Source organism: Lolium rigidum, chromosome 3 (assembly GCF_022539505.1).
Source record: "Lolium rigidum isolate FL_2022 chromosome 3, APGP_CSIRO_Lrig_0.1, whole genome shotgun sequence".
Taxonomy (NCBI): Eukaryota; Viridiplantae; Streptophyta; class Magnoliopsida; order Poales; family Poaceae; genus Lolium; species Lolium rigidum.
Window position 1 is genome coordinate 55,388,613 of NC_061510.1, and position 14,825 is coordinate 55,403,437.

A 14,825-nucleotide genomic window follows, 5' to 3' on the forward strand; every position below is an offset into this window, starting at 1 on the left:
CGTTGGAATTCAAACCTTTAAATGAGCTAATATATGGAGAGTTGGAAACGGTAATTCAGTTAACATTTGGTCGGACCCGGGGATCCCTACAAGTGTTGATCGTAAGGTGGTGATGCAAAGAGGGACTTCCCTTCTTAACAAAGTTGTTGATCTAATAAACCCTCCTATAGGTCAATGGGATCAGGGAATTTGGAGAACTCTTTTACTCCCCTTGACATTCAAAAGATTATGCAAATTCCGACCAGCTAGAATTGTTTTGATGATTTTATTGCTTGGAATCCACAATGGAATATTTTAGTACAACCAACTTATCATATTGAGTGGTTACATCAATATCATGGCCAAAATTTCATGGATTTAGTACAAGGCACTGCACTCAATATGGTAGCCCATGTAGTAGCTAGAAATTGTTTTACTACAAAATCTTCTCCTAATTGGGTCAACGAATCCCATAGCTACTTACAACAAAAACTCTCCCAGACGATGTAACGGTTATCTGAAGTTAATAAGGCTAGCCATGATGGCCTTCCCTAAAAATGTGTGGCTCGTTAATGGGCCAGCCCACACGCCCGACCGGACTCTTCCAAGTGAACGAAATGCCAGTTTTTGGACCCGCTTTTAGGATTTTTCCGTCAAGATAATAGTTGCCCCTCATAGGTTCTGAGATCAGTCTCTATACTTGCTTAGCTAGCATCGCAAGATTGAATGAGTGATGATCACGAAAACCCATTCCTCCTTCCCTTTTCGGGAAGCACAATTTCCACCGAGAATACTAGTGCATCTTTTTTTTTTCCTTCGTCATGATCTCCCCACCAAAATTGTGCAATTAAATATGTAATTTTTTTTACATATATTCTTTGGCAAATTGAAAACAGACATTGCATTGACATGGATTGATTATCCTTTCTCCAATGGAAAACTATTTTTTTTCATTTCAACCTTTTATCATTTGAATAATTCTCTCAACAAAATGCATAAAACAATCAGCACCCACCAAAGCAGGAAGTCCCAAAGATTTATCAAACAAAACTTCAGGTTAATGTTGAGGGTATTGCAAATCTCAACTCCTGTCTCAACATTTGTCTTTGGACTAAAATAGATGCTTGATTTAGCCACACTAACTATTTGTCCGGAATTAGCACACTATGTTTTCAGAACCTGTTGCAATGAGGTTGCTACTGCCTAGTTTGCCACTAGTATTACGGTCTATCTAAAACCGGGCCTCGAAAGTTCAAAACGTTGAAGGCTAAGTTGGCCCATATTCGCTGGACGCAACAAAAGTGTAGGTCCAAATATCAAAACGGCCCATCACCTGCCTTACTCCAGCGAAATATAGCCAAGAGTCCAGTTCATGTGCAAAACCCAGTTCTAGCTTTTTCCTCCCAATCTGCTCTTCTCCGCAGATCAAACGCCAAAACCCTAGCTACCCCGTCCCCCACGCCGGCGACGACAGCCCCCGACCTCCCCGGCTTTCTGCGGCAGCGCACGCCATGGACAGCGCCCTCGCCAGCGCGGCGGCGATCGCCGACCAGCGCCAGAAGATCGAGCAGTACCGCCACATCCTCGCCTCCGTCCTCTCCTCTTCCCCGCCGGACATCGCGCAGGCCAAGCGCTTCCTTAACCACAGTAACGCGCTCTCCCCAAACCCTAACTTCACGATATTTGGTTTTTATTTGGGTCTCACGGTTTGGGATTGGCGCGAGCGCAGTGGTGTCGGACGAGGTGCCGCTCGTGGTGTCGCGGCAGCTGCTGCAGACCTTCGCGCAGGAGCTCGGGAAGCTGGAGCCGGACTCCCAGAAGGAGGTCGCCCACTACGCGCTCACGCAGATCCAGCCTCGCGTGGTCTCCTTCGAGGAGCAGGTACACACCCTTCCGTTCCTATCAGGCTAATCTCAACTACCAGATTGCTCTGTAGTAGTTGTAGTATGTTGTACTGCACCATCTGTATAGCTGCTATACAATGCCATGGTATATTTGGGGAAATTGCTAGCACAGCACTTACTTTTTTTTGCAGTTGGCCAACATATCTGCAAACTGAATGTTTTGAACTGACAAACTAGCTCCTAGTAGTACAAACAGAGCTTCTGCTGTAAGGGGATTTTCTGCTGTTTCTGTGAGATTTAGCTTGGAATGGCCAATTTGGGTTCTGGCTGATTTTTCTCTGAGGGAGTATTGCTCGTTTATGCAGCCTCCGCCTAGATTGTGTTCACAGGGACAAGTAGTGAGGATAATGTTCCGTGTCATTTGGATTTTCACTTAGCATACTCTTCACGGAAAATAGAGCTATAGTCAAGCTATGCCAGTCAATCAACTACACCGCCATTAAAAGCCGTGTTAGTCCGTTAGCCATTATTAATAAGAAGACCTAACTCTAAAACAGCTTGCCAGTTACATGCCACATTTTAGCGAATCCGTTAACCCATATGGTTAACTTATTTTGAGTATTCTCTCGATAGTTCGATACTAGGCTGCAGCAGGATAACTATTAGTCAATCACTCGAGGTTAATGCCCTGAAGCTCGTTAGGTTAATACGTTAACTTACATATATCAAGCAAATGGTAGAGACTACACTGGAAGGGGAGAGTTACCAAGCAAGTTAGTTCGTAGATGCTTGTCAGCCTATAATGTGTTATCGGTGGAAAATTTGCCGGCTAGTCATTTCATTAAGTAGTCCAGAGAAGTAAATGCAGTGCTTCCACTGTTGAGGGTTTCATGTTCTTATTAAGAAAGAACTTTTATGAGCGTCATCTTCTAGTGAATGTTCTGTCTTGTCTGAGACCTTGTATGTGCATTGAACTATTAGTCGATCTAGTGACCACTGAATTTCTAGGGATGCAGATAATTGATTGTATTGTAAAAGTTGGCAGTGCATATCTGGGCTGAGTTTTAGATCAAATCATTTTTTTTAAAATTTTTGTGACCTTATTTCTACAGATTCTGCGTATCATTTCTTCCTAGTTTTTGTTTATACTTCATAATCATGTATATGAGTAGAGATTGTAAATTTGCAATGCAATACAGGCAATCACTTCTGGCACTTATTCCATGCTCATATGATGTGGAATTCTAAATATGCAGAATGAATCATGTCCCTCTGGTGCATTGCATTTCAGAAATCGAAATATCTATTAGTTACTTATTTGCAATTTGTACTGTCTTGTGTGTTTGAACTTTCTTATGCTACTGAAAAAGATCCCTAAAATTAGCCGTTATGGTTTATTGCAATTATGGTAGTGTGATTTCTGTTGTTGCAGTTATGGTAATTGTGTCATAGGTCTTAGCTATTCATTGCGAGGCAGTAGTCAGTAGCCACCATGAAAGTAAAGCAATGTGGAATAAGTGTTCTTTTTAACAAATATACCTAGTTTTGGAGGATTGTGTAGATCAAAGCTGGTTGATCTATGACCATGCTTGAAGAAGGTACGAAGAATGCTTACTGCTTGTCATCTTGTGGAAATAATTCATCCAGTGATTTTATATGGAAATGTTACCGCTATTTTAGAATCTGCATATAAAATGTTTATTATATAATACAGATCTCTTGTTTGAGAATATGAATGTCTTGTTTTTTTCTCTATTACAGACAACTTATGCAGTACCTGTCTCTGTGTTCTGTAACTTCTCATTAAATCGTTTTGAGCAACTTTGTGTTTGACCCTTGTGTTATATATATAATGTAAAGAAATGCTGGAATATTCTTAATCAAGGATTTTGCTGTCTATCTAAATGCAGGTAGTAGTGATTAGAGAGAAGCTTGCAGAACTCTATGAATCCGAACAACAATGGTCGAGAGCAGCACAAATGCTTAGTGGCATTGACTTGGACTCGGGAATCAGGTAGGAACAAGCCTGTCTCTCAAAATATGTGAATGGATTTTTCTGTTAGTCAGGGAATTCTGACCATCTTCTAAAAATCAGGATGCTTGACGACACAAACAAATTATCCAAGTGTGTCCAGATTGCACGACTCTATTTGGAGGTTAGTGGTTTTCCTAGCTTTTATTGTCATTGCATTGTCAGCTGGACTAATGTAGTTCTTCCTTTTGTAGGATGATGATGCAGTGAATGCTGAAGCTTTTATTAACAAAGCCTCGTTTTTGGTCACAAACAGCAACCAGGAAGTTCTGAACTTACAATACAGGGTATGTTGATGCAGAAACAGTTTTAACAGTTTATCTGTCTACAACTGAGGACAATAACATTTATTTCATTTTTATTTTTATTTTATCTCTTATAGGTCTGCTATGCGAGAATTTTAGATCTAAAGCGTAAATTCTTGGAAGCTGCACTTCGATACTATGGTATCTCTCAAATTGAACAACGCCAAATTGGGGATGAGTAAGGCTTACTCCATCCTGTTGCATACGTTTTTTTTCTCTTCTGCAACTTCTTAACTTTTTTTACTTATCTACCCTGCTTAAAATTATGTCTCGTATATGGTTGATTTGTTGTCTTGCTAGTCTAATTTCTGTTCAGCACCTTTAAGGCAAGTATTTCAATATTTACTCATTGTACATAATAGTATGGCCCTACTCGATACCTATATTAGATACTGCAGTTGGTTATGTTAGATTGATTTCGCAAGTCATGTTTGGAATTAATATTGCTTCTATATTTTGTTCTACAAAAAATCTTGATGGAACATTCATTGTGTATTATCTCAGAGAGATTGATGAAAATGCACTTGAACAAGCTCTTAGTGCTGCTATAACATGCACAATATTGGCTGGTGCTGGTCCACAGCGCTCTCGTGTTCTTGCTACATTGTATAAGGTATTGGCTCTTTGCTCATCTCAGTATCCTATGTTTTCACACCTATGTTTACCCTATTGCTCCTAGTAGCATCATGTCTTTTCACACCTATTCCGTTTGTTCCAAATTAAGTGACGGAGCTTTTTCTAGATACGGATGTATATACATATTATCTGTACCTAGACAAAGCTGCCTCAATTAATTTGGAACAGAGCCACGGAGGCAGTATTTTATTTACCCCATTGCCCCTAGTACCCAGTATCCTGAGTATCATTAGTTGCTATAATAACTTAGTAACCTCACGATCGTCCTAGTTCTCTCTCTTGATCATGTGTTTGCCAATTGGAAACAACCAAAGAAATGCAGCTTTCTGGAGCTGCACCACTTCTTAAAAGTTTTAGACTGACTGGTTTAAGTTGCCAACTTAGTTCTGTATTTTTTTTTGGTAGATGACAAATTTTATTTTGCCACTCATCATTCATAGTCCCTCGTAATTATGAGAACGAATAATGGAATATGAAATAAATTATATTGCATCCTGGAATTGTGGGAACCCATTACATCGTTAAACCTAGCTGTGCCTATCATCCCGTTCTCTGAAATTATGCAGTTTGTTACTAATTACGTTGACCAACGGGGGAATGTTCCCTCCCTTGGCTATACGTTGTTAGGATGAGACTCTCCAGCGAATTACCGCTACGGATGATAACCCGTTTAGTCCGCCCCTCCAGCGAATTACCGCTGCGGAGGAGATTCGAACCCTGGTGGGCTGGCTGCGCACTCGCAAGCCTTGCCACAGAGCTAGCACTCAGTTCTGAGTTTGTTACTAATTACTAATTTACTAATAACATAATCCTTTGAACCATTTATATTGGTTTGCTATTTTTGTAAATCTTTCATAGCACAATTTTAAACCTCTTATGGCAATCAATCTATACATCTTATTATTGCCTTTCTCTGAGCCATCATCTTTATTCTATCCGAATGATTTCTTTGGTCTTTTGGCTATGTTGCCTAGAACCAACACTTTGGTACTGTTATAGTTATCTATAAATGTTTTTTTTTCAGAGTTCATCTTATTTTAATGATTCCTAAATTATGACTTATGGCATGATGTTATAATGATTTGCCCCTTTCAGGATGAAAGATGCTCGAAGCTCAAGATATACCCAATACTGCAGAAGGTATTTTATGTGGATATGCTCCCCTGATATAAGTTATGATCACCGATACCGTCTCTAACTTTTCCAAACATTCAGGTTTTTCTTGAAAGGATTTTGAGGAAACCAGAAATTGATGCATTTGCAGAGGAGCTGAAGCCGCATCAAGTAAGAACCTTCAATCATATCTACCTCTTTCCAGATAAGTTGTCATTTATGGTGTTCATGATTGGAGTTTTTGACTGTTGAACAGAAAGCTCTTCTGCCAGACAAGTCTACTGTGCTTGACCGGGCGATGATTGAACATAATCTCCTTGCTGCCAGCAAACTTTACACCAATATCAGGTCAGTATTCACGGATAGTTTGTACATACATCATGGTTGATTGATCTAACTCATCAAACTATTTCTGCAGCTTTGATGAGCTTGGAACATTGTTGGGCATTGACCCTAGGAAGGTAATATTCTTTGTTCATGTTTTGCTTCTTTCATTTCCCTGAACTCTGCCAGCAACCTCGACTGCCTGCTATGTTTTGCCCTTGACTTGTAAAAGGAAACTTAACTTCTCTGTAAAGCATAAATGGAGTACATTAAATTCATACAACATGGAAACATAGATCAGGATCAGCTCTTTGTTTGTATTTGGCTCCTACTGAAATGCAAATATGATGCATAAAGTTCTGAACTTAATCTAGGATATTATGTAGCCATTAAAATTTTGAGCCACTACTTACTGTTGACTTCTATACTGGCAGGCTGAGAAGATAGCATCTCGAATGATCTGTGAAGATAGAATGCGGGGGTCAATTGATCAGGTATCTTGATGAGTTCCCCTTTTTTTGGTATTCATTTTTATTTGCTATCAATTAAATCATGTAATTCTGGAACATATTTTCTCAACAACTTCTTCATGATGTCAACCTGAGATTCATTCCTACATCTTTGTTCACAGGTTGAAGCTGTGATACACTTTGAAGATGATACTGAAGGGCTGCAGCAGTGGGACCAGCAGGTTAGTTTAGCAGCGAACCGCTTCTTTGTTTTAGCATGTTTTTATTTCTGTTTTCATAGCGATAAACTAGCATTTGCACTGTTGCATACTTGCACTTACCCACATGCTCTGGCAACAATTTGTTTCCACAAGCGCCTGCTATGTAATACAACAACCACTATCTAGAAAATTGATCCCCCGATTTCTGAACATGCTTTGCATGCACTTTTGACACCTGCAGATTGCTGGACTGTGCCAAGCGCTGAACGACATCCTTGACAGCATGTCGAGCAAGGGGATCGCTATACCTGTCTGAGGGGGTTTATCCATCCAATTGCTGAAATGGTACCTGCGCCAACACTGATCAACTTCCTGGATTAACGTGCTGTACAGATGTTTTGCTGTTGGAAGTACTGTCAGCCTTTTGGAACCAATTCTGCTATGCAATGATCTGATGTGAAATTTGGGTTGAAAATGCTGAGTTATGTGCTCTGGTGTTACTTTGGTACAATAGGTTTCACAAGCATTGCTGGAGGAAATTAGTGCTATAGCACTCGGCAAGTAGTCTGTACTTTTGCATGCTTGATTGATATCATGATATGCTGTTCTTCGTCTGTTGATGCATTGTTCTTGCCTATCTTTGGCTGTTTTACTCCTTAAATATGCTTATCAAGCTCTTCGTGTCCAACTGATTTCTGTAACTGTGGACTAGCCCTGACTAAACGTGCATATCCAGCGCTCTCGCCCTCTCTCTCCTACATCTGCTACACCCCAGATGTAGGGCTGGCTGGCCCCTCCCCTCCTCTACAGCAGCAGCCGGTGCTGAGCTGCAGGGTGAGGCTCTAGGTCTAGGTGTGGGCTCTATGCCAGAAGCTGATAGCGAGTCGCCGGTGCTTCCTGGTTGCATCAGGCAACCTCTGTGGTCTTCCTCTCCTTTGTGGTACCGTCGGCATATCCGTCAATAAGTCCATGTTGGTCCTCTTTCTTCTCTTTTCGCCAGCCATCATGGGGGGAGGGTTGAGCAAAGGGCTCTACATCTAGTTGTGCTGCAAAACTTGTGCGGCCAGGATCTGTAGCTGCTGCCTTTGGGATGGAGGACACACGACGATGACACATGTCTTGCCTCACTTCTCATGGCTGGTTGACGGCCACTTTGGAGTCTCGCGAAGGTTCCACATGGACTCTGCCTCAGGTGGTGCGACCTTGGCGAGGTGATGACATCGTTGCTTTGGCTGCCGAGTTATTGTGGCGCTGTGGACCTGTTTGTATTTCTTTCTTTCGTTCTGTATTTGTTAAGTAACATACATCCACCGCTCAATATATAAGCAGCTTCTAGACGTCAGAATGTACAGATCAACACTACAACCCCTTAGCTTCGCAGTTTGTGGTCTTTAAGCTGTCTCCATGTTAAAGTAAACACAAAAAATACATGAGGTAAAACATGGTCGTTAAAATCCGACCTCAGTAAATGTAAAATGTAGAAACTGAAGGCCTGAATTTTTTTTCTCTTCACGTGTCAGCAATCCCAAATCCATTTTGTTTCCTTGGTCATCCATCAAACCGTGACAGAAGAGAAAAACAATAACTGCGAATCGTTTTTGAATGGAATAAATTCGATATATGCAGCAACATTCGCCTCACCCATATTTTTTCTGCACCTCAAGGCGCTGCTGATAGGAGAAAAAAAAAATGGTGGTCTGCTATGGAAGGACACGGGGCCAGAGCGGGCCAATGTTGCAGCGGCCTGTTATCCTTCCACCGTTGGAAGCGGGCAGTGAACGCTGCTCTGTGAAACCAGCCTCACGCAGTGCCTGCCACTTCAGGGACAGAGAGGCCAAGGCCTTCGCCTCAACCACTCAGCCCACTACGCAACTTGGAACGGGCAAGCCAGCGTGTGCAGCATAGGCCCAGGCCCAGAGTCCGCACCAAACATCCGCACCACCTTAATGCCCCCACATGGGTCACAAGCTCTCGTGACTGAGCTCGGCGTGCACTCTGCTTCAGCCGGGTATTTAAGCTGGTCGTTTTGTTTGCAAAGTTTCGAGGTGGGACTAAATAGTGGAGCGACTGAGCACTAGGTGGAATAAACAGGAGACTAGCGCTAGGCCGTAGAGAAACGGGCTGGAATGCAGTGTCCGCCACTCCAGGACCCAACGGCCTGCTTCTTTGCTATTGCCCGCCCAAACAGATCCTGCAGGCCTCTGCAACCTGCTACCGGAAAGAGCTCGGGTCAGGGAGTCTTCTTCCATGACGGCGACCCAATTCACAGCATCAAGAAAAAAAAAACGCTCTTTTCTATACTTTAATAAAAAAAGTTCCTTATTTACGAAAAACAGGACCTAATGTAGAAGCTCTCTTACAACCCAGCTACAGACACAGTGACAGAACGGACCAAACAAAACTGAAAATATAGCCGACACCGATAAGATTAGGCTCGTCATCTAGGAGAGCGAGGCCACCATTATTCGTACTATTACTACGCAGGAAAGCTCACAGCGGAATTGCAGAAAGCATGCAATGCAATGCGAGGGGGAATCGAGCAGTCGATCTTCAGGCGCTGCGGAACATGGCGCCCTTGCGAACACGGTAGCGTTTCTTCAGGTTCTTGGCTGAATCTCCTCCCCAGTCGCCTTCCTCCTCCTCTTCCGGCGGCTCGTCACCTCTGCCACGACCTCCTGCTTCCTCCTCTTTCTCTCTTGGTGGTTCGTCTCCTCCTCCGCCTTGTCCACCGCCGCCTTCCTCCTCCTCTCTCCTGCGCCTTTCTTCCTCCTCCTGCTCTCTCCTTGCCGCTTCTTCCTCCTCCTCGCGCTTCCTCTGCTTTTCCTCCTCCCTCCTCGCCCTCTCTTCCTCCTCCCGCTCCTTCTCCTCTCTCCTTGCTTCTTCCTCCTCTCTCTGCTTCCTTTCCTTCTCCTCTTTCCTCGCCCTCTCTTCCTCCTCCCTCTGCTTCCGTTCCTTCTCTTCCCTCCTCGCCCTCTCTTCCTCCTCCTCCCGTCTCCTCTGCTCTTCCTCCTCCCTCCGCTTCCTCTCCTCCTCCTCTTTCCTTCTCCGCTCTTCCTCGTCGCCGCCCCCACCCTTCCCGTGCCCACCCTCCTGCTCCTCCTGCTCCGCCTTCCTCTCCAGCTCCTCCGCGCACGAGATGCACGCCATGATGGTCGACCCGGTCTGCGCCGACAGCAGCTTCTCCACGGCGGTGGAGTTCTTCTGCCCCAGCGCCAGCGCCAGGATCTCCTTGCCGATCACCTGCAGCACCGACTGCCTCCCGGCCAGGAACTGCGGGTGGTTCTGCCCCATGTGGGTGCTGAACCCGACGAACACGAACGACCCGTTGTTGAACGACATCTGCGCCATCGGGTGGAACCTCGGCACCACGAACACGTCGCCTTCCTTCACCCGGAACACCGAGTTCTTGCACTGCTCGTGGTGGTTTCTCTCGCCTCCTTGGCCACCCCTGCCGCCCTGCTTGTGGTGGCCGCTGTCGCCTCCGGCGCTCGACGGGCTGCTCGGGCATACCGTCTGCACGATTCCTGATCCGTGTGTTACGATGGCGATCTCCGTCGCTTTCGGGTTCCAGTGAGGCCCCATCATGGATCCCTGCAAATCGGACAGTTGAGACACTGCAGTACGTCCTAGCAAGAGAACTGAAAAACTACTGAATGCAACAGCGAGCGAGGCACTTACCGTGGTCAGGTTCACCATGAACATGCCAATGTCGGACCCCCTCAGGTTCTGCAGATCTTTGTTGGTCATGGTTTTGCTCCATCCGAAGCAGTTCTCCACGTCCGGCTTGCCCGAGTAGAAGTTGAATGTCTTGGACTTCTCCTTTTTGCCCTTCTGCTTCTTCTCTTTCTTCTTCTTCTTGTTCACTGGATCGCCGATTCCCCACAGCGCATCCAAGATTTGTTCCGTCCAACTCGACTCCCCTTCCTGCTTTTTCTCTTGATCTGGGTTGTATGGTATGATCGACGGTGGCCTCTTCGCCGATTTGATCGCCTCCACCACGTCAGGGGAAACCTTAACATGATGAACAATTCATGTAATCGATGTAATTTCTAGATGGCAAGGCATGTGCATACGTGTTTGACGATTATACTCTGTTTATTACTTACCCCAAATCCGAGCCGAAGAATTTGGACATCAAATCCTTTCAGTAGATTACTGACGCTCGTGTATGCTTCCGACGTCGGATGCTGAAATATTGGGTGTCGTCAGTATCTATCGATCACCAAAACAATTACAGAATCACCAAACAGAAAAGCCGATTGTACTTGCACGTACCGAGGGATCATCGGAGCCGATGGCGTTGCTACTGAAGATGGCATAGATCCGAAGGCGCTCTCTGGTGGCGTTTGGGTAGCTGTGGATGTACAAGATGCTGCCCTGCTCGAAGTTGTACACGTCTCCTCGCTCCACTTCCAGCGAGCTTGATTCGCTGGCCCCTTCTTGGATGTAAGTCACATTACCCCTCCCTGACCCCAGAAATCAGTCAGATAAAACGGTATTAAGTATGTACTGTCAATCTCAAAAAAAAATTGCATGCGCGAGTGCTGGTGCGTACCGCTGTGCACGTAGAAGACCATGTCGGCGTGCAGCTGCACGGGGAGGAACAGGGCGCCAGGATCCATGGTGATGAACTGCAGCCGGTACACCGTGCCCGCCGCGTCCACGACGTCGGCGGCCGTGACGGTGCCGGCCTCGCTCGCCGCGACCACCCTCCGCTTCTCCTTCTGCACGACCTGGCCGCCCACCGCACCGCCGGCCTTCCATTGCTCCTCGTCCGCCGACGCCCACGCCGTGGCCGACACGGCCAGGAACAGGATGAGCCACCGAGCCGTCGCCACCGCCATGATTGGAAGTCTTTGTTTTTGCTTTCCCCCTGACCTCGCGCGGTCTCTGAATTGAACGGGAGGGTTCGAGGCCTCATATGTAGCTAGACGACGGATGCTAAGCTGGTGAAGTGGCGATGCGTGGCGTGAGAGCTGAGCTACGTGGGAGGCCGTAGCGTGCATGGGCGCAACGTGCCCTGATCACGACGAAGGGGGTGGGTGGCCCGATGAGGTGAGGACTGGAGGCGGTGCTGAGGTCCGCGATATGTCTTTACCCTAGCCACTTGGCCCGCGTGGCGCAGTGAGGTGGATTGCGAGCAGCGCGATCTATATCCTCTGGCGCCGACGCCAGATGTACCGCAATACACGCCTCCGCTCCGCTGGGTTAGACCGAATACAAATCGTAGAACGTAAAAATTATAAGTACTACGGAGTATTATAAAATATATATGACATCCGAGCTTTCGAATGATATGTGTTTTTCAACTACAATTTATATTCTGTTGATCAACTTGACAATTTAGAAAGGAAAGTGTTGGGCGTCTCCTCGGGATCTGATTTCCCATCTCCAGGTCGCCAGCCGTCGGATCAAATGTACTGAGCTGTAGGATCTTGTCGGATGGTAGACATGGTCCCACTTTTGCTGCCGGGCAGCAAAAACTGTCGAATTACAGCAAAACACCTGAATTAACTGTGTCTTCAACCTTTTGTCCGCCAACTCTCGGGCGCAACTCCGCCACTAGCGACGGTCGCGCGGCAACCGCCGGCGACGAGCCCTGCAGCAACCTCCGCCGCGTAATCCATGGCGCATCTGCTCCGATCCGTGATGTACCCTCCTCCAGGCCATAAGAACCACCTAGTCCCACCACCAATTGTTGCTTCAAGCTCTAGATCTAATCAGGGTCCTCGCTGGCGAGCTGCGGCAGATACGGCGAACGCCAGCGCAGGAGAGCCGTTGCAGCAACCCATCCATGTAAGATTCAACAACCCTTCGGTGTTTTTCGACCACAACCCCGAAGATGACCAACCAACTGCATCGGTGAGTTCTTCCCTCTGAATCTCCACGAGTTCTGCTGCTGCAGTTTGCTTCTATGCTGCAAAAAACTTGTAGACTTAGTTACCCTGTAGTCAGGTGATGAAAATTGCTACAAGTGATGAAATTGGTCTTTGTATTAAGAAAATTTGTGCCCATGCAGCAATGATGCTGCACATAAAATTGCTACTATGCACAAGGAGGCACCAAGCACCTTGCCCATGTTGACTCTGGCCACCAGCGTCAGCGGAGAAGATCTGGGTTCGGGCCGGGTAGGAGCTCTTCTCGCGTACGACTCTCCTCCCTCATCCTCACATTGCTTCCCCTTACGACACGTGGCGAGCAGTAAGGCCACTTGCCAAAGATTTTCTCGTACCAGAACGCATCACTTATCGTGTGCGGAGCGAGTTATATTCCCTTCGCGAAGGTTGACCTTTTTCTAATGATTTCGAGGAGAACTTAATTTAAGGGTATTCAGTTCTCGAGGATTAATTGATAACATCTAAATTCCTCAAAAGGCCCATCCATAGCTATGAGAATAGGGGTTACCTTCGGGGGTGAGATCGCTGAACATGCGCCGGCCAGTCCGGGGGAGACAAGGGTGAGATCGACTGCAACCTCCAACGGCCGCCGGAGAGGCGGGACATACAACGACTGCCCGCGCGATCTTGGACGCGATGGATGCCATGGCCTGGTCGAAGGGGACTAGGGCACTTGCACTGAAACAAATAAATCTCTGATACATAAAATAAAAAAAATCATCGAAGCGCCCTCGCCGCACTGCTACCAGAAGCCGAGCAGATCAACTAGATGACAGGGTTCCGGTACATGTACGTGTATGCTTGAAGTACGGATAAATACGTACATGGATACCTACGTGTTTAGCCCATCACGTATGATGAGGACATCCCTACCACACTACCACCTCCGTCATTACCAAATGAAGATGAACCTGCTGTGAAGCTCAAGTCCAACGAAGTTAGCATTGGACCTATTACAAGAGCTCGTGTGAAGCTACTTAAACAACATGTGAACTTGTTCCTAAACGATACTTTGATTGATCAGAACTTTATACTACCTAAATCCTATTACTTGTGTATCATCAGGTATGAAGAGGAGACAAGCATCGCACGAGGAGGAGAGGAGCAGCTGGACGTGAAGATGGACGTGGAGCTGGACATGAAGATATCTCATGGACGCACGAGGGAGGAGCGGGAGGCATGCGCGAGAGGAGAAGATGAAGTCCAGACCGGCCCAGCACCCGGTCAGACCGGCCGCCACGCCCGGTCCCTGGCCCGGTCCGACCGGGCGGCAGGCCGGATCCACCCCGACGCCAACCGGGCGCCACGCTGATGCCAACCGGGGACGTTGCTGCGCGACAATTTCCCCGCCCGGTTGCAACCCGGTCCCTGGCCCGGTTTGAACCGGCCAGCCCGGTCCCAGGCCCGGTCGACCGGCCCCCAGACCGGCCGTGTCCGAGTCTGTCTCGACCAGATCTATTCTGGGTCGGTTATTCTTGTATCTTTTCATCCAGAAGTCGTCCCAGACGCCTATATATGTGCCCAGGACACCCTCTAGCTGCTTTAGACCACGTTTAAGATAAACCCTAGTTCTTAGTTGTTTGCTCTGCAAAACTATTGAATTCCCTACACCATATTGTTTGATATTGTGTAGATCCTGATAAAGTCTTGTGTGATCTGCTGTTCCATTGGGAATTAGACGGTTGCAACTTACCGCTTCGTGGTCGGCGGCTACGTGCGCAAGTGTGTGAGTTTCGAATATCTTGCGTGGTTAAGAGACTGTTGCATTGGCGACAGGGACCAATCGAGAGATCTCGTTGCGTCATACAAGTTATCATCCACTTCATCCAAATTACCTCCGCTGCAATCACCCCGTGATCATCATCACCACCGTTGCTTACTGAGAAGATCGGGCCACCCTGATACGTCCCAAACGTATCTATAATTTCTTATGTTCCATGCTACTTTTATGATGATACTCAAATGCTTTATACACATTATATGTCATTATTATGCATTTTCCGGCACTAACCTATTGACGAGATG

General features: G+C 46.4%; 2 protein-coding genes across 2 annotated transcripts; one reads left to right on the forward strand and one right to left on the reverse strand.

The window, feature by feature from the left end:
• The first annotated feature begins 1,449 nt into the window (after positions 1-1,449).
• LOC124696155 (COP9 signalosome complex subunit 4) lies at positions 1,450-7,379 on the forward strand. Its single transcript, XM_047228922.1, has 14 exons — positions 1,450-1,626; positions 1,709-1,860; positions 3,734-3,837; positions 3,919-3,979; positions 4,050-4,142; positions 4,238-4,338; positions 4,665-4,773; positions 5,892-5,936; positions 6,012-6,080; positions 6,166-6,257; positions 6,328-6,370; positions 6,668-6,727; positions 6,865-6,924; positions 7,145-7,379. Exons 1-14 carry the CDS (start codon positions 1,491-1,493, stop codon positions 7,217-7,219), a joined length of 1,200 nt encoding a protein of 399 aa, XP_047084878.1. The 5' UTR covers positions 1,450-1,490; the 3' UTR covers positions 7,220-7,379.
• Positions 7,380-9,358: 1,979 nt separating this feature from the next.
• On the reverse strand, positions 9,359-11,747 carry LOC124698356 (vicilin-like seed storage protein At2g18540). Its single transcript, XM_047230841.1, has 6 exons — positions 11,459-11,747; positions 11,179-11,369; positions 11,010-11,090; positions 10,582-10,914; positions 9,975-10,494; positions 9,359-9,905 (listed from the first exon to the last, which is right to left on the reverse strand). The coding sequence occupies exons 1-6, from the start codon at positions 11,745-11,747 to the stop codon at positions 9,454-9,456; spliced, it is 1,866 nt and encodes a 621-aa protein (XP_047086797.1). The 3' UTR covers positions 9,359-9,453.
• Positions 11,748-14,825: the final 3,078 nt, after the last annotated feature.

What these genes read in the sequence shown, in the direction of transcription:
- LOC124696155 (XM_047228922.1), top strand. Translation starts at nt 1,491, where the DNA reads ATGGACAGCGCCCTCGCCAGCGCGGCGGCGATCGCCGACCAGCGCCAG. An exon ending in CAAGCGCTTCCTTAACCACA is followed by an intron (nt 1,627 to 1,708) that starts GTAACGCGCTCT and finishes GCGCGAGCGCAG; the next exon opens with TGGTGTCGGACGAGGTGCCG. An exon ending in TGCAGCAGTGGGACCAGCAG is followed by an intron (nt 6,925 to 7,144) that starts GTTAGTTTAGCA and finishes TGACACCTGCAG; the next exon opens with ATTGCTGGACTGTGCCAAGC.
- LOC124698356 (XM_047230841.1), bottom strand. Translation starts at nt 11,747, where the DNA reads ATGGCGGTGGCGACGGCTCGGTGGCTCATCCTGTTCCTGGCCGTGTCG. An exon ending in GGTCTTCTACGTGCACAGCG is followed by an intron (nt 11,370 to 11,458) that starts GTACGCACCAGC and finishes TTCTGGGGTCAG; the next exon opens with GGAGGGGTAATGTGACTTAC. An exon ending in TTCTTCGGCTCGGATTTGGG is followed by an intron (nt 10,915 to 11,009) that starts GTAAGTAATAAA and finishes CATCATGTTAAG; the next exon opens with GTTTCCCCTGACGTGGTGGA.